At 44.5% G+C, this 18,825-nt stretch overlaps 1 protein-coding gene across 1 annotated transcript; it reads left to right on the top strand.

The window, feature by feature from the left end:
• Positions 1 to 2,491: 2,491 nt before the first annotated feature.
• On the top strand, positions 2,492 to 17,818 carry pou2f2b (POU class 2 homeobox 2b). Its single transcript, XM_029260201.1, is given in 16 exon segments — positions 2,492 to 2,546; positions 5,173 to 5,238; positions 6,047 to 6,081; positions 6,530 to 6,586; positions 9,002 to 9,109; positions 10,522 to 10,627; positions 11,831 to 11,922; positions 12,007 to 12,144; positions 12,235 to 12,376; positions 12,734 to 12,882; positions 13,560 to 13,718; positions 13,720 to 13,752; positions 14,115 to 14,163; positions 14,401 to 14,542; positions 14,942 to 15,010; positions 16,644 to 17,818. Coding segments are annotated over 16 exon segments (1,407 nt in total). The 5' UTR covers positions 2,492 to 2,527; the 3' UTR covers positions 16,687 to 17,818.
• The last annotated feature ends 1,007 nt before the right edge of the window (positions 17,819 to 18,825 follow it).

The following is an 18,825-nucleotide window of genomic DNA, read 5'->3' on the forward strand; positions in this document are numbered from 1 at the left end:
GCAGAGAGCCTCTTCTTCCTCTCCAATTCCACCCATGTACTGATGCTTACAGGAGAGGCCTTGAAACACGGATGCTGGGACAGTACCGTAGTAGTGGTCACTTTTATTGTCACCTGTGATAGTACTGTGAGGTGAACTTTTGGAACTAATAGTGGTTTTGGTTTTCTTCTCTATCTGTACCTTTGATATAGATACAAAGATTTTTCTTATATCACATGCTTATAACCTATGTAACCTATGTATTTTTAAGACCTCAAATCTAATTAAGTTAGTGATAAAAATATTTAAGCTGTCACAAACAGAGTGTATACAGTGCAGTAGTATTAATAGCTTTATTTACAGTAAGTGTCTGGTTTAACACTGAGTTCAGCCCAGTCTGAGGGGAAGTGCAGAGAGGAAGTGAGAGAAGGGCTCTACACCATAATAAACTGCCCAGCAGTACATACTACTTTCAAGGGGCAGAGAAACTCACGTTATTATAAATACTATGTAGAACCCACACGGTATTACATGACCTTATAGCACACACACTTAAAATATCGCAAAATGTCGTGTGTATGTAAGCCCAGCTGTAGCCTGGGGCCTAGTGAAATAATCTGGACACTCATAATAAGGAGGCCAGCTGCAAATAATACGATGTCGGTGCCGAGCGCGACGTTGCGTGTCCCGAAGTGGTCACCCTTCCTGCCTCACCTTCCCTTTTAACGAAGGCTCACTGTTGCCCTCCAGTGAACATTCAAAGGAAGTGCCACCGTCCCACCAGACATTTGCCCTCGAACCGCAGCATCTGCACGTTAACCGTCTCAGAGTTTAGGACCGAGAAACCAGTTTGGACAGCGGTCACCGGTGTGTGCTGTGCGGTCACATCCAGGCCGCACACATGTAGAACACATGGGTGTGTGTGTGTGTGTGTGTGTGTGGAAGCGGGCCAGCAGAGCACAGAGGGGAATGACAGGAGACAGAGAGCGAGGGGAAGCTGAAGGGGGGGACACGCTCGCTGCAGGTGCTATTTAGAATTAGTCATTCGTTGAGTATATTTGCATTTTTTATAAAAAAGAGAAGTGTGCGTTTGAGCATCGATGTGGCTCAGCCTGTTTGTACGTGTGTGCGCACATGTTATTTTTGGAATTACGGTTTTTTTTTTCTCCCAAATTCTGGACATTTATTTGTTATTTTTATGACTAATGGCTCCGTGGCCCGATGTGTTTATTTTTGAAACTACCAGAAGAGAGTCAGGTGACCTGAAAAGGTGATTTGTACTCAGCTGGTAAATTCGCTTGTGACCGTTAGCAGGCCTCTTCAACCGTATCCTCGCTGACATACTGCTGTCCACAAAAAACACACTCCTCTTTCCGCCGTCATGATTTCTCTTATCCTGAGCTGGCAGTGTGCTGCTGTGTTTCTCCAGTAGCACCCCAAGTGACATGAGGCCTCCCCCCCCACACACACACACACTCACAGAGCTAATAACATAAGAGCTGTACGCTGAAACGTGAGCAGCTTTCGGCTCTAACTGTTGGTCACATGTGCGCGCTGCGTTAGACCACCTCCCGAAACACGGCCATGTATATTTTTCTATTAATTTCTCCATTTTCATCACTCCAGGCTTCGTTCTCAGTATCTCTTGGGGACAGGGACAGTCCCAAAGCAGGGCAAGGGGCTAAAATCAGTCTGACAGGAAATGATACGCCGTTGATGGGATAGAATTATGGTGACTCATGCGCAGCACTACGGAGGTGTCCAATGAGGCCTCCCATCGTCTCCTGTCCCGTATGAAGGACGAAGCGAGGGTGTTGCGCCCATACACACCTACGCTATCCCTATACCGCGTAGTAAATCCACTGTGTTTATGCCTCTTCTTTCAATGGGACTTTGTCTTTGTATGTAACATCCATGAGCGGAACTTGCCGCAAGGAGAAGGTGGGTTTAAAATAACGCCCCCAAGGGCTGGTCAGCATCACTGATGTGTCTGAAGAGAAAGCAGGTAGGATGAGAGAGATTAAATAAAGACAAGTTGAGACCTTGGTTGAGGGGGTGGCATCTAGAAATAGCCCAGATTTAGCAATGAAAAAGAGAGGGAAAATACCTTGTTTACCACCGTCACTCATGAGTGTGTGTCCTACTACTGCTGGTTTATCACTTGATCACACCGTAACTTGAGCAAAACTCAAGGCAGTAAAAGGCTAGAACATCAAAGAATGCCACAAGAGTACCTGAATTGTTTGTCATTCAAAAAAAAAAATGTACGTGATAAAGTTGGCCCGCATTGTTATGAAGCGGTTGAGAAATAAGCGCCAGGTCAAGTTGAGCGAGAGAGCGAGCGAGTGAATCAGTGTGGTCGTCTACGCCCCGTATCAATAGCTCTTAATTTCCTTGTGAGGTGGAAGGCAGCTCGAGGGAAGATGTGTGTTTGCGCATCACACTGTGAGCGCAGCTCGGGTGACGAGGTGAGTCACGGGCCGCTCTCCACGCGCCTTCCCTCCCTCGCCGGATTCCACGCGCTCTCGTGCTGCCGGCGCCGCGTCTCATGACGACGCGGATGGCAGGTAGGTTCCGTACACAGCCGTTCCGTAAATGCCCGCCTAAGTGTTTTTTTTTTTTCCTTTTTTTGTCAGCATTGGAGCCGTTTCCACGATGAGGCTGGTCTCTTTACATAATTTCTCATTTTTAACGTACGAAAGTGTTCAGTGACGCGGCAAGTCGGTGTGCGCGAGATCTAGGGCCAGTAAACAAGAAAGTTTGAAATGTGTCGCGCGGACAAGCGCCACGCGACGCGTTCGGCGCGAGACACTGCGTGACGTTGGTCAGAAGCGAGCGAAGAGAGCCAGTGTGAACCATCTCTTCAGTTCACGTAGCTGGTTCCAGGATGCCGCGGTGCGGGCGTCTCCCGCCTTCAGTTGCCCCCCGTTTGGAAGTACCGTAACGGGTACAAATTCAGAGCTTCCTATATTGCCTTTCCACGCGTCCAAAAGTAGAAAAAGACTGTTAATAATGAGTGCGGTGAATCAGTGGATCCGCCCGTTCGCTCCCGTCTCCGCCTCACTTACTTTTGAATTGTGTGGAAGTTCAAGTTGAGGCAAAACTAAGCGCACAGACAACTCGGTTTTTGCGCTTCTCAGTACCAGTTAAATTTAACTTCCGAATAACGTTTACACTTAGCATTAATAACAGTTTTTTTTTTCTCAGCAAATTCTGAAAACGAGTATTCAGTTAGATCTCTTATTTAAACAACAGCGTGGTTATTGTTTCATCATAACGCTGATATTAATATTATTTTAATCATTTTTGTTCATACGTGGCATTCGGTCACAGGTTTGAAAGGAAGTGTTTTAAATTTATATTTAAGTACTAATAGTTTCTATATTAGTTTACTTAAATACAAACAAGTATAAAATTAGTATACAAATATTCAAGTACTAATATGCTTTATTTATAATACTTTGTAGTACTACCAGTGTAAGTCACTGAATAAGGTGTGGGCTGATAACACTACATAGAAAGTTTGTTGGAAGTAAGAGAAAAAAGCATCTGCTCAATGAATAAATGTAAAAGTATGGAATTCTAAAAAATAGTGAATTGTGTTTTCAAATGCTAAAACAAGGAAAAGTTTACTTAACATCACAAAGGTACACTAAGCAGCCATGGGTGTGTAATTAATGCGGTTTATGAATCCTGAGATTTTGCCCAATGCACTGATCTCTGCTGTAATCAAAAACAGAACAGGTGTTTTTTTTTTTTTTTTCTTTTCTCAAAACAGATGTATTTTTTTTTTAAAGTTCTGCGAAGAGCCAAAGCCAGGTGTTTTGTTTGAAATATGGCATCGTGTGCTTTGAGGTGTGCTTGTTTCGACACAGTAGCCAAGGTGTGACAGCTGGTTGGCTTGGTTCTCCTCGTGGGACAGCGGGTTAGTGGCACGTCCCTGTCTGCTCTGACTCTCCACATAGGTGAGCACCAGATGGGTCAAAGGGTCAGGACTGCAGTCAGGATTCGACCTGAGGGATCCTTTCACGCTGCTTTCGTTCTGCAGTGTGAAGGACAGCTGAAGGTCTGCTTTACCGTGTTTTTCCAGCATCGACTACAAGATGCTAGTTCATAGTTATTTCCAGTTCCTTCTAAGTTTTGTACTCATTGTCTCTACCTGTCACTCCAGATGTTCACCTTAAGTTGTAGCACTTGACAATAACAACCCCGGGGTGCATTTTCGTGAAGTGGCGCAACCTTGTTAGCCAGCTGATTTTTATAAACATGGTAACAAAAGTCAGAATTTTAATTAAGGAGCATGCTTTCAAATAATTTTTCACTAATGGGTCCAACAAGTGTTCTTATTAAAAAGTATTTATGTGGTTAGCATTCACATAGCTCTGAAACCATTTAAACTCACGGTTTTAACAATTTGTACCCAGTGAAACAGATACTGTATTAAGCAGGTGTTTTATTCAAGGGTTTTCAGCTGTTTTTCTCTTGGAACTTTAGTTACATATGAAGATCCTCAGCCATTACACAATCTCCTGGGAATGCAGACATACTGATTTCTTATATATATGAGACATATTGTTCAGCATCTATGTTGGAGAGGCACAAATTTTTACCAGCCTCTAACAGTCTGGTCAACCGAAGGATTTTGAGGTTATCTAAAACAAGACGGATCAACGAGCAGTTGGAGGTTGGATCTGAAAGCCTCTGGGATCCTTACTGATTGCTCAGGACCCTCTGTCATCAGGAAATCAGGGTACGCACCTGGTAGGGTAGCCAAGCCATCACAATGTGACATAAGGAACAAGAACAAGAGATGGTGGACAGATGAAGGCATAAGGAACGGGACAATGGAGAGAGAGATTGAGATGCTATAATGTGTTTTTGTGTAAAGGCAGGAAATGAAACTCTTTGAGCTCTAGGAGATGCTCAACAACAAGCTCTGTAAACGGCAACCATGAAGTTCAGGATGGTGATTTTGATTATATGCATGTTTTGTTACTGCCACGTGCTGTTGAATCATAAAATGGTTGAAAATTTTAAACTACAGCTGATAATAGTACAATTATGGATGTCACCTGTCCTGACTTTTGTCACCTGTCCATGTTTCTTTCTGTGTGTTGACTGGTAAAGTTTCAGTCACTGGAAAACACTCATAATCATTAGGTTCTTTTTTCTCCTAATGTTTGTCTTTACTAGATATCAGGATGTCAAAGCCAGTAGAGGTTGAGAAGCAAGGGGCTGACTCTCCAATGGAGAGCACAGGTAATGGCTTTTTAAGTCATGTGTATATCACTGTCTGTACGTGAGGTTGCATGTTCATATGTGTTTGGCGTGGGTGTGCCTCTTTGAATGTACATTCATCATTTTTTCTAAGGTGCTGCCTTTTTGTCCTAAATCTCTTGGTATGGTCTTGACTTCTCACAATTTCCGATCATCTGTGTGTGAGTGTAAGAGAGAAATAGACAAAGTGAGAGAGTGCGAGAGAGAGCGAGAGAGAGAGAGTGCAAGGCAGCTAATCTCAGAGAGACCCACCTACAAAAGATTTTTATCATTTCTTATACCATAAGACTCTTCATTCATGTCAGGATCTCCAGAATTTGTCAGCATTTTTCTCCTTTTATTTTACTTTTGTCGAGCTAAAATATCCATACATTCCCTTTATGACAAACATTCAGCATCTTCCGATAACCTGTGCCATTTCCATAATTTCCAGTCTTGATTTTTGCCTCGGTGGCAGTTTACAGGCGAGTCTCTGGACTGGGTCACATCTCCCACTCAGTGGAGCTCCCTGTAGGAGGGGCGGAAAGGCTGTTTTTGAGCTATTCAAATCGAACTTTCAGAAAGCGGAGTTGCCCGAGCGCAGCCAGGTGCTTGTCATACGAGAAAGGAAATTGAGTAGAGCCTAGCTCTCCCGCTGTCGTCAATTTGTGTTGAGCGCTCACCCCGATATCCTCCCTGCTCCTCGACCTGTCTGTCATCATGCTCTGAGTGTCTGCCACTGTAATGAGTGTGTCTGCCTCTCGGAGACAGCGTGATCTCGTCTCGCTCACCCCCATGCTCTCTTTTCCAGACTCAGAGAGGAATGGTCCAGACTCCCATCATCAGGTTGGTAGCCCATTTGTTGTATAACTGTTTTTGATGATTTAGATTTCTTTGAATTGAACTTGTTGCAGGATGGATGTGCTGATCTTGGCCACTGTCATGGTGGTCCTGATTACAACGTTGTTCAGTATGTGTTGCAATGGAAATTCTGTATGAAATATTTCAGCACAAATTCTGTACAAGCGCTCCTTGAAAATATCCCCTATACAGTATATCCAGCATTGTTTTGTAGATACTAAACCTGAAATTATACAAATTGCTGCCATGTTGGTTTGCCTTACCAACCTTGAAAACCTTTTCTTTTTTACACTGCCAGGTTCAGCACTTTATAGCTCATGGTGAACATTAAAATAAAGCATACTATTACTATAATAATGTATGGTTATAATAATGACATTTCAGCTTGAAGGGAACAAGTTGTATATTTACCTGTTGAATGTTCCTGTGACAGGTTCAATCAATGAAAATCAGTCCCTTCTCCCTGTCTCCAACTCTGAGCAGTGCCAAGGTGAGCACATTTGCAGAGGGTTTGAAACAAATACCACTTCATACATACTGGAGTTCCATGGCATGTTTGTTCTCATTTGTGCATGTATGTCTGTGAGATGATTTATCTCCATGTTTATGGAGGTGTTATTTTGTGTGTTTATATACCTGTATACAGGTGTCTGAATGCTGTGTATAATGGCAAAAAGCTGCTAATTTGCATTCAGACTCACTTACGTTATATGCAAATCAAAGGATGGTAACCATGCCTGTTCCATCTTGTTCAGCTTGATACTTTGGTAGACTTGCAAGCAGTAATGCTGGTAACTAAGGTGAATGACAAGGGGTGATAGGTATTTCTGCCTCATCCATCGACTGGGATAATGAAGACATACATGCGAATTAGGGAAATAGCAATCCAAAGAGAGGACAAGATTTCAGCGAGGGAAAGTGACCGGGGCATTATGGGAGATACAAAGGGAAATAAATAGTTGCACAGACATGAATGGAAACTCTGAATGTACATTGTGATGACAGCAGCTATGGAATGTTTCCTGGGACCCGACATGAACAGAGCAAACTACTCACCCCATCCACTGGATCTCACCATGGTAACCTAACCATCACAGGTCAAAAAAATAACTGGAATGCTTGCAATTAGTAACAGTGTCATTGGAAACGCCGCTTTTGTATAGGACCTTATTATGGGGTATAATGAAATCTCAAGCATGATAGATGGCTGAGGCATGCAGATTGCAGTCAGTGAGCACCATCAGTTCTGAGTCATAAAGGAGCTGATTTTGGTGATATTATGGGCTTGCAGAAATGTAGTTCAATCGTGTGAGCTTTAGGATCCTTAAAATTCGTTACACCTTTTATCTAAACATTTAATGTGAACATTGTCCTTTGGTTTGATGAATTTTGCTGTCTGAGGTATTGTCAAATTGGGGGGGGGGCGCAGCGTGTTTGGCCCATGCCCGCTGTGTGGCGGGTCTGGGTTTGGAGTCCTGCTTGGGGTGCCTTGCGGCAGACTGGCGTCCCGTGTAGGGTGTGTGCCCTCCTCCTTCGGCCTTGCTCCGTGTATTGCCGGGGAAGGCTCCGGCCGCGACCCTGCTTGGGACAAGCGGTTGCAGACATTGGTTGGTTGGTATTGTCAAATTACGATCAAACAATTTTTGAGCTTGTTACATTGATTGGTGTCACTGTCTTGTTTCTGGTTGTTTTCCGATGTTACTTATTAAATCACAAATGCTAATGACGGATGCCTAGCGAATCGGAGTGCTTCGGGTGAATATAAATGTGTAAAGGCTAGGCTACTTATACTCAAATAATAAAATACTAAATGGCCAAAGTTTCAGCTTTAAAGGAGCACAAAAGTACTTTTGTAAATGATATCTAAGGGTGTATTGCGTTGACGTATTTGGACTATAGGCTTCATATGTGACGGGGAGAAACAAATTAATATCAATCTGTTCTGCCATTTAAACCATTGGTGTAGTTAATGTCATGGTTCAACTTTGTTTTCAAGTTTTTTAAAAGTTAGCAATGAATTTGCCAGTGTGCTTTGTGAAAGAAGTAGATTGTTTCTCAGGCCCGGTGCTTTTGCTTTTTTGCCATCATGTGAATATTGTATTGATTTATGTCACATGACAGGTGCAGGGAGCTACAAGGGGCAATATGAATGTTTACATTTGCACCTACATTTATTAATTTAGCAAATGCTTTTCTCCAAAGCAATGTACATCTTAGAGAGCAATACAAAGAGTGCATTACACCAACAGAAGGAGATTTGAATGTTGACACGTTGTCCTTGAGTACAGTTAGTTTGTAACATTCCACCATATGAACCAGTACACATTGCATAAGTGATTTCACAAAAAGTAATATCATATTACAAAAAATAATTATTAAATTATGCACTGGTGATTTTTAAGGAGATGTGTGACCCTTGCGCAGGACAATAGTTATCATGTCTTATTGCTGATATTATGCTGTCTTCTCAAAGACTGTAATCCCAGAATAATTTTTCCTGTGTTTTTTTTTTTTTTTTTTTCAAATTGTGAAGAAAGCTTTTTGAATTGAAATATATTTGCACTCAATGGGGGTGCGGTGGTGCAGTGGGTTGGACCACAGTCCTGCTCTCCGGTGGGTCTGGGGTTCGAGTCCCGCTTGGGGTGCCTTGCGACGGCCTGGCGTCCCGTCCCGGGTGTGTCCCCTCCCCCCTCCGGCCTTGCGCCCTGTGTTACTGGGTAGGCTCCGGTTCCCCGCGACCCCGTATGGGACAAGCGGTTCTGAAAATGTGTGTGTGTGTGTGTGTGTGTGTGTGTGTGTGTGTGTGTGTGTGTGTGTGTATATTTGCAATCCAACTGTTAGAGAACTTGTTGGTATGTTAATCAATGTGTGTTTGTACTGATCTTTCTTTGCTTCTTGTTCACAGGGCAAAGTTGAGGACTGTGGGGAGATGTCCCCCACCCCTGCCCCAGCCCCCTCGCAGACTCCCCTCCCACATACACAGCTGATGTTGACTGGCAGCCAGCTGGCTGGAGTAAGTGAGGCTTGCACCCATCCTCCCACACACTCCTTCATCCACCATCAAGTGTCCCTTCAGCTCTCTAGTTTGCTCAATTCTTACATTCTGCAGATCCCTTGACTGGTGACAATATCAATGAGAACCATTAATCTTTTCTTGCCAGGCTTTCACTCTCAGTCATGCATCATTCACCCTTTTTCTGTTTCCGTTTATGTTCCTATCACCCACATTCCTTTATTAATTGGTCACTCACATATTCCACTTTCCTCTTCTCTGACACAGTAAAATCAACAGTGTTGAACAATCCCTGCCGTTAATTCTGTTCCAAATAACCCGTGAGACCTGAATTAACTCTGAAGTAACTGGGCACATTTCTGAGAAACACACCCTCTTCTTGGTAAGGAATGCCAAGTGCACCATGAATGTTTTACAACTCAGTAGTATGAGCACTTAAGGAATGTGGAAGCCCTGAGGAAGAGGTCAGGACGTGTATTTCAGATGATGACGCATAAATGTTGAGTTAATTTCTGAAGGTATCAACCTTTAAATCGACTATTTAAAGTAAATTGTGTTTTAGGCAGCAAAACATTTGCCACAATTTTGCTGACAATTACAGCCAGATTTTCAGAGTTAATGCAGGCCAAACTTACTGATTTCAATAAAGAATATTATGGACTACTTTCTCAATGAACGTGCAGAAGATGCCAGCAGTTTCACAAGTCCCTGAAAGGTGCACATCTAAAGTGTGGTTGTTGTGTCTTTGATAGGCGACTCTTTGAAACAGACAAATTGCCATGCTGCTTGCTGCCCTCTTGCTTGCATTTACAGCTTGTCTGCTGCCGGGGTGGTAATTTCCCTTCTCTCCCTCTTCCTTCCTTCCATTTTCTGTTTTTTTTAAAATTGGTTCATTCTTTCTTTCCCCATCTTCTGGTCCCTGGATCCATCTCTCCCTCTTCTTCATCAGTTAACTGCTCTGCTGCCAGCGCAACAGCAGCTATTGTTGCAGCAGGCTCAAGCTCAGCTTTTGGCTGCAGCCGTCCAACAAACCAGCGCAGCCCATGCAGCTCACGCAGCCCAGGCAGCTCATGCAGCGGCCAATCAGCAGCAACATCAACAGCAGCAGCAACAGCAGCAGAGCCAGCAGACATCACAGTCGCAGGCACACAGCACACAGGAGCAACAGACAGGGACCCCGGCCCCGCCCCCTCCGCCTCAGCTTACCCTTTCTCAGCCAATTCAGCTTACTGCCCAGGTATGGCTGGCCACTTAGTTCTCGAAGTTTGTGTCACAGGATGGAGGCCTGCCTGCTTCACCTGATTCCAAGAACACTTAACTAAAATGCACTGTTTTGGGAATGCACTGCCTTAGAAACAGTCTACAAACATTCTGTAACCTCCTCCTGTGTTGTGTTTTTCTCTCCTTCTTAGGATATCCAGCAGCTACTGCAGCTGCAGCAGCTGGTTCTGGTTCCTGGACACCCCCTGCAGTCACCTGCACAGTTTCTCTTGCCTCAGACACAGCAAGGGCAGCAAGGTGATGGGTCATTCTCTCATTTGCATGCCCAGCACAACATTTAGCACAACAGTGTCATTAAACACACTTATATGCATGCATAGCTGTACAAAAAATAAAACTACTTGCAGCAGGGGTGTAACTGCCCCAGGAACATTATAAAACCATGGCTGCAGGTGCATAGTTCTTTTTTAAGGCTACCAATAGTAGAAACATACTCCAAATAAACACCTATATTCATATATTTTTCGTTTGTCTGTACAATAACAGTCCATATGGCCAGCCATGGAAGTACAGTGGAAGTAAAGTAACTGTGCTTGGGATGCCTGCATCCAGATCTCTCTGTTTCTTGGTGTATTTGGAAAGAATGTTGCTGAAAGAGAGTGGGGCATTATGGAAAGTTTATGATATTCCACAGGAGTGTTTGTCGACCAACAGGGGGCGCGGTGGCGCAGTGGGTTGGACCACGGTCCTGCTCTCTAGTGGGTCTGGGGTCCAAGCCCCGCTTGGGGTGCCTTGCGATGGACTGGTGTCCTGTCCTGGGTGTGTCCCCTCCCCCTCCAGCCTTACGCCCTGTGTTACCGGGTAGGCTCCGGTTCCCCGCAACCCCGTATGGGGCAAGCGGTTCTGAAAATGTGTGTGTGTGTGTGTGTGTGTGTGTGTGTTTGTCGACCAAACCAGGTGTATTATTTAATTAAATGATTGTGGAGACAGCAGAACAATTAGCAGGAGAAGGATATCTGATGGTTTCTCGAGTATGTGTGCTCATTTTGGCAACAGTGTACATTTTTAGAAAGTTGTTCACAATAAATGTGACATGCTCAGTGGATCCCTGCTTGGTTTATTGCTTATCCTGTGGAGAACTGATCAATTTGAAACAAAACTGGGAATTACCCCGGAGCAGTAAGTGTGTAAATGCAAGTGTTTTATATTTTACTGAAAAGCCCAGTTGATAGTTATATTGGTGTTTCAGTGCATTCTAGTGATATTTGGATAAATTTGTTTGGGCTTTTTAGATCGGCTGAGAACACATTATTGTTTTTCTCCATTTAAAATAATGGGAAATACGGTCTTGGTTTCCGCACCGTTTTCAGGAACGGATTAATTTCATAAATCGAGGGATGCCTGTATTGCTTTGAAGAGATTACAAAAATCACTTTTGTTCTATTGCTAGTTGTGAATCCTAATAGCTCCTGCTGTGTCTTGTATTCATTTTATTTCTAGGGCTGCTGTCAACACCAAATCTAATTCCGCTACCTCAGCAAAGCCAAGGGGGCCTCCTGTCTGCTCCACCCAGACTGGGGCTTCAAGCACAGGTAGGAAATTCATTACAGCAGGTCTTCTGCTCGGACAGCAGGGTGCTAGGATTTGTGTCATGTGTCTGTGCATTCCTGCTGCAGAGAGACAAGGGTGTAGACAGCGGTGTGAGCTCAGCGACTTCCGTGTCCTCTCACCCTGAGGAACCTAGTGACCTGGAGGAGCTGGAGCAGTTTGCGCGCACCTTCAAACAGAGGAGGATCAAGCTGGGCTTCACACAGGTTTGCATGGCTATCCCCATGTCACTGTACCACTACTGCACGCTCAGTTCATTGTTAAAACATCATGGCTGTCTTTTTGTTTGTTCTCAGGGTGATGTTGGGTTGGCCATGGGGAAGCTCTATGGCAACGATTTCAGCCAGACCACCATCTCCCGTTTTGAGGCTCTAAATCTCAGCTTCAAGAACATGTGCAAGCTCAAACCACTGCTAGAAAAATGGCTCAATGATGCTGGTGAGCCACTTGTGTGGGGATCGGAGAATAAGAGAGGTGGTGCAAACTGAGGGGGTGGGGGCATGGTGGTGGGTGGTGAGTGACTAGGGAGGTGGAATAGAGGAGGCAGAAAGTTTCAAAGAAGGAGGGTGAGAAAAATACTGAATGGGGAGGAAAACATGTACACACACAACTCTTTTTTTTTCATGTGCTGATCAAACAAGCCCAGCAAGGAAACAAGGTTGGTGGGTAGTAGGTTAAAAAGGCCAGGTAACATAGATTGGAGCTTGACTGTGGCATCGCTTAAAAAGAAGAAGGTAGATATCAGTTGCCGGTAGTTTTCAAGGCCTGTCCTCTTCTTGCTCCTCCTACCTCCAGAGACCATGTCCATTGACAGCACGCTGCCCAGCCCCAGTTCCCTGTCCTCTCCCTCGCTGGGCTTCGAGGGTCTGCCTGGCCGGCGCAGGAAGAAACGCACCAGCATCGAGACCAACGTCCGCGTGGCCTTAGAGCGCAGCTTCATCGCGGTGAGACACCTGCACTCCTTTCCAGCGTATGCACAAGAGCCTGTTTGGGCTGTGCTCTATGCAGACCACTTGGGAATTACTCTTTGAATGAATCAGTTTGAAAAAGACATGCTGCCCTTCATCGGTTGCTATTGCCTGTGTGGCTGGTAAATGCCTTCACTAAGGCAGCGTATAAGATAACAACAAGTTAACTGGTCACTAGTCACAAAGATACCTGTGGATTGTACCTGATGTGATAATTCCTGGCACGGGAACTTTGTTGCTGGTTAATACTTGCTGCTTAGAGCCTGTAATTATATAATTGATTCACAGTCTTTTTATTGATTTTTAAGTAATACCCATAAGGTTGTTCCAGCTAATCCAGTGTCGCTGAGGATAATTAATGTAGAGTCCCCTGAAGAATCTATTCCCATATACCCAAAGGCCATACTAATTAATTGTTATTAATTAGAACACCAAAAACCACAAGTGTGCTCTCCTCTGAAAAGTTAACTATGGATTCATTCCTTGAGCTTGTTGCCAGATATACTCACTAAGGGAATTTGGTTTTGCAGGCTTGATTTTTTTGCTGCATAATATTTTTTTTAAGAGAGACACACATTTCATATTAATGAAAATGAAAGAGAATGAGAATTACTTTTTCTGTGACACTGATAATACCTCTGTTGTGCTGTCAGAACCAGAAGCCTACCTCAGAGGAGATCCTGCTGATCGCGGAGCAGTTGAATATGGAGAAGGAGGTGATCCGGGTCTGGTTCTGCAATCGGCGCCAGAAAGAGAAACGCATCAACCCTACAAGCGCCACCCCTCCCCTGCCCAGCCAGCCCCCCCCCTCCGACGCACAAACCCCCCTGTTACAGCCCGCACATGGTATGGCCCGCACTCACCCATCCCACCCATCCCACCCTTCACTGCTCATGGTGTGGCAGTAACGTAGTCCTGCATGATTGCCCATGGAATGGACTGCAGCACCCATCCTTGCTCTTCCTAACCCGGACATAGTGTTGCATATGTTGCACTGCTGTGTTTCCAAAGCCCATCCGTTCCCCTGATCCCAACAGAGCTTTTGATTCAGACCTTCAGCGTTTGGCCACTAACAACCAATTATGAATGCAGAGGCACAGTCCAAATAGACACAAGACCCCCATACTGTATCGTTACCATGTTTCCCGTGCACATGCTGTCTCACTGGCTTTCCTTTTCTGTCCTCTCTGTTTCTCCGTATCCTCAAGATGTCCAGTCCAGGACTGTCCCAGGCCGTCACCAGCCTCAGCACAACAGGTCGGTAGCATTCTAGTCTATAGGGGATGGAAAGGCCCATCTATTTCAGTTTGTTTACTTTGAGAAAAGAAACTTAAAAAGCTTTAGTGACTTTTTGCCAAGTTAGAAAAAGATAGTACATGATAAAAGAGTGGCCACTTGAGCTTCTGAGTGGCCCAGGGTGGTACATGTAGTCAGAGTGGCAAACAGCAGTATGCTTGTGTCTCATGAGCTGCCTTCCCTGTGTTTCTCCCTCAGTGACCACAATGTCGTCAGTTTGTCCTCTGACCCCCACCGGCCCTGCTACCATCAGCTCCGCCCCTTCCCCGGTGACCCCGCCTCCTCGCAGTACAGCCAGCCCCACCCCTCCCAGCCACAGCACACTGAGCCTCAACACAGGGTGAGGATATACCCAGCACAGCCATGACACTCCACACCTCCTGTGCAGCACTCTCAACACACTATAGGGCTTGTACATGCCACTGAATATGTTTGCTCACAGGCACACACACACACACACACACACACACACACACACACACACACACACACACACATACATGCACACACATTCACACACACACAGATGCACACACAGACAAACAAGACAGACCAAGACAGACGTGGCATTTAGAGACCAGGGCTGACTTCGATTCACCTGCAGTTTGTAGCGATAGAGGTCACACAGGCAGACCTTCCCCCCACGCGTAGTACACTGTCCCCCACTTCCCCACGCCCCAGCGCTGCTTTCCCTAATAACTGGGACTGCTAACCCTCTGTATGGTTTTTGTGTTCACAGCTTGTGGCGTATGGGTAAAAAGAACGGTGAAGTGTCTAACTACATCACCGATTTTGCTGCAAACTTGAGGTGAATACGACAGCGCGAGTGAAGATGTCTGCTCTGATGCACTCTCACAGTAAAACATGGGATCTCAGACATGTGACTACAATTAGTATAGAGAGCACTCACCCCAGGTTTTTATATATACATGTTGAGACACCTGTGTACATTGACACAAATACCTGTAGGCAAGCACGTGTGTACTGCAAAATCTCACTGTCCTGCAGCTAATATACACATGCATACAAATCCATTCACACAGCATAGCTCAGAGCAAAGAGATGAGGAGCAACATCTGTCTGTTGTACTAGATATATTTTATAATCTGTTCACACCACCAAAGAGCAGCAGCTCTTGCCAGACAAATTGTGAACATTGTCAGTGTGGGCTTGATGACATATATACATACATACAGTACACACATATATACACACACACACACACACACACACACATTTTCTGAACCGCTCATCCCATACGGGGTCGCGGGGAACCGGAGCCTACCCGGTAACACAGGGCGTAAGGCCAGAAGGGGAGGGGACACACCCAGGATGGGACGCCAGTCCGTCGCAAGGCACCCCAAGCGGGACTTGAACCCCAAATCCACCCGAGAGCAGGACCCGGTCCAACCCACTGCGCCACCGCGCCCCCCATTTTATATATATATATATATATAATCTGATATATATATATATATATATATCAGAACAAATGAGAAATACATACATACTCAAAAAAGAATGTATAGTTGAAATTTTTACTAAATGAATTTGACCACTTTTAAATATATGCATATATACTGCAGGAGATGCATCGTTCTCGGTGCATTTTGAAATATGCTGTGTTATAGAGCTGGACATCAAGCTTGGGCTGTGGCGCTGTTTTACAGTATCTCTGCTTCTAATTTGGCTTAATTCTCTCTGTCTGTCTGTCTGTCTACCTATCTGCCTGCCTGTGTGTCTGAATGTGTGGTCCTGACTGTGGTCTCCGGGCTTTGCTTGTTTGCGTGTGTGTGTGTGTGTGTGCATGGCTGTGGGTGGGTGTGTTTCAGGAACACGATGATGGGAGTTAACACAGGGATGAACCAAGCTCTCATCAGCAACAACCCACTGGCCACCATTCAAGGTGTGTTAGGGGATGAGACAGCAGAGGATGAAGGGCACTTCCTAGGTTTTGCCAGCAGAGGGCAGTTGGGAAGGCGAAACAAAAAGAGTCATAAAAAAAAATTCAAGAGAGATGGGAATACAGAGTAAGAGCAGCATAAATGACCCAAATGCTAAAAGCCACTTGGGATAGCGGCATCATTATTTCTGAGTCAATATGTCACAGATCTGCATTTTCGGAGAACTTCATGTGCATCATTCCACCACCACAGTCCTGCCATTTCACCACCATGTACACATTTTGTGTCTGTCGTGTGTGTGTGTGTGTGTGAGTGTGTGAGAGAGTGAGGGCCTACTTGTATGTCCACTTGTTTGCTTGTATGTCTGTGAGCACTGCGGTTAAGTCACCATCATTTTTCTAGGCTTCATCCTCTTTTCTTCCTCCTTGTGTTCTTGTTACATATACAGTGGATGAACACAGAGAAGTTGTGGATTAATGTTGGCCTATTAACTGTGTATCCTCCCCCGGCCCCATCTCTTCCTTCTGTGTGTCTTAGCTCTGGCAGTCAGTGGTGGCCAGCTACCCATTTCCAGTCTTGAAGGGGGAAGTAAGGTGCTGCTTGGTGGTACTGGAGGCACAGGTGCGGGACTGCCATCCTCCCTCTTCCTCAACCACTCCGCCCTGCTGCCCATGGCGCCAGGTGCCGGCGTGGGATTGGTCAGCGCCGCTGTAGCCAAAGCCACCAAGCCCTCATCATTTCCTGCTGCCAGCAGCATGAGCCCCACCTCCTGCTCCCCCTCTTCTTGCTCAAGCTCTGCTTCTCCCTGCTCCAGTGAGGGGCCGCAAAGCCCGTCTGCTCTGGGAGGAGCCAAGGCCGAGTGATGAAGCCCAAGGGCCAATCACAGGAGAGGAGGAGGAGGAGGAAGAGGAGAGAGTCCAAAACCTCGCCTTTCAACCAAAGCTGTCTTTCTCTCTGCCTCCATTTCTTGCTTTCATTCTCTCTCTAAATCTTTCAAAGCCAAAAATACACAGAATGAAAGAAATGAGAGAGAAGGAGAGAAACAGGTGGAGGAGGGAAAAGGGGAAAGGGGGAGATTTAAACCAAAAAATTATCTATCTAAGCAGATGGAGAGGAGGCATTGTGGGACTGTTTTGTCAATGAAGAATGAATACACACGTTGTCTCTTTACTCTGGAAAAAAGAATGAAAAACAGGGACTGAATGAGAGGACAGAGATGCGTGACAATTCTTGTGAACCAAAAAGGACAAAAAAAACTTTACTGTGTGTGATAGGATGGTGGCAAGGATATAAGGAAAAGAAAGACTTTTTTTGAGAAGCTGCAGGGGACAGAAAGAAGAGGATTTTAAACCAAAAATGGAAAGTAAAACACACAATGACAAAAAATGACAACCATGCCAAAATCCCAAATACCAAAAACCAAAACCAAAAATACGGAGAGAAAAGCTTTACCCAAAGGACCTGTAAATACTGAACCGTCCAGGATCAGAACATAATTACACAACACAACACAACACAGACTACATCTAAATCATAGCAAATTCATGAGATCATTCATTGTTAATATACTTTCCTCTGTTAATATATTTACATTACTTTTATTTTTGCATCAAATTTTTCAATGTTTTGTTTTTTATAAATGATATTGAATGAGCTGAGCTCAGTTATTTGTCTGCCTTCATGTCTCTCTCTACCTACCTCTGCTTTCAGCTGTACGCTCATCCTGTAGGTCGTCTTTTCCTTCCCTATTAATCATGTTCCATTTATTTTATGTATTTATTTATGGTTTCAAAAATTAGGTGTAATAGTTCTTTAATTGTGTCTTCATTTTCTGACTTGCAATGGCAATTTATGCAACATTTATGATTAAGAATTCAGTGCTCTGTTCATCATTATTTTTATCATCATCATCATAATCAGCATCATTTTCATTGCTATTATTTATTTTGATTGCCCAGAAAAGAAGGAAGATGAGTAGAGAGAAGGAATGCCCCATATGCTCTTCAGTTTGTACCTCGTATACTCTTTTCTGCTTAAGAAGGATTATAGTTGTCAAGAACCTCTCTCTCTTTCTCTTTCTCTCTCATACACACATAATGACACAAACATAACCAAACATTTGCCAAAGAAAAAAGAACGAAAGTCAGCGAATTACATTAAGAAGAACGGGACTTTGTCTTCAAAAAGTACACTTCTCAAACACTTTGCTCTTAATTCTTAGTGATGGGTTAAAGCAAATGTGTACATACCCAAATGTATAGTCACCAACCTACTGACAGATTTAGAATTTGTCTCCTCCCAAAGAAAAAACCTCTTACGGTAATGTGTGTAATTTATGTGTTGATTCTGGGAGAAATCACTCCAGCTGTGCAGTTCATTTATAGACACAGTGTCTGTGCCATTATGTAGTGTAATAGGGAGCGGCAGTGATGGGGATCCTGAGGCACACAGAAACACTTTTTTCCTCTCCATTGTACATGAGCGATGAAAAGAACCCAGCCAGGGCACGTGTGTTTATATGTGTTATCATTGGGCTACTGTTATTTCTCCTTGCAATTCACATCAAACAGTCTCAGTATTGTAGCGCTAGTGTGGATGAGGTATAGATAGCAAAATGTGCTCCGTTCATCTCCATCAGCATCTACATTTCATAACGCTCTTTTTGTTCTCCATACCGATTTTCACTCTCTCTTCTTGGATACCAAAGCGTTTGTTCTTA

This window comes from Scleropages formosus, chromosome 18 (assembly GCF_900964775.1).
Source record: "Scleropages formosus chromosome 18, fSclFor1.1, whole genome shotgun sequence".
In the NCBI taxonomy this organism is placed as follows: Eukaryota; Metazoa; Chordata; class Actinopteri; order Osteoglossiformes; family Osteoglossidae; genus Scleropages; species Scleropages formosus.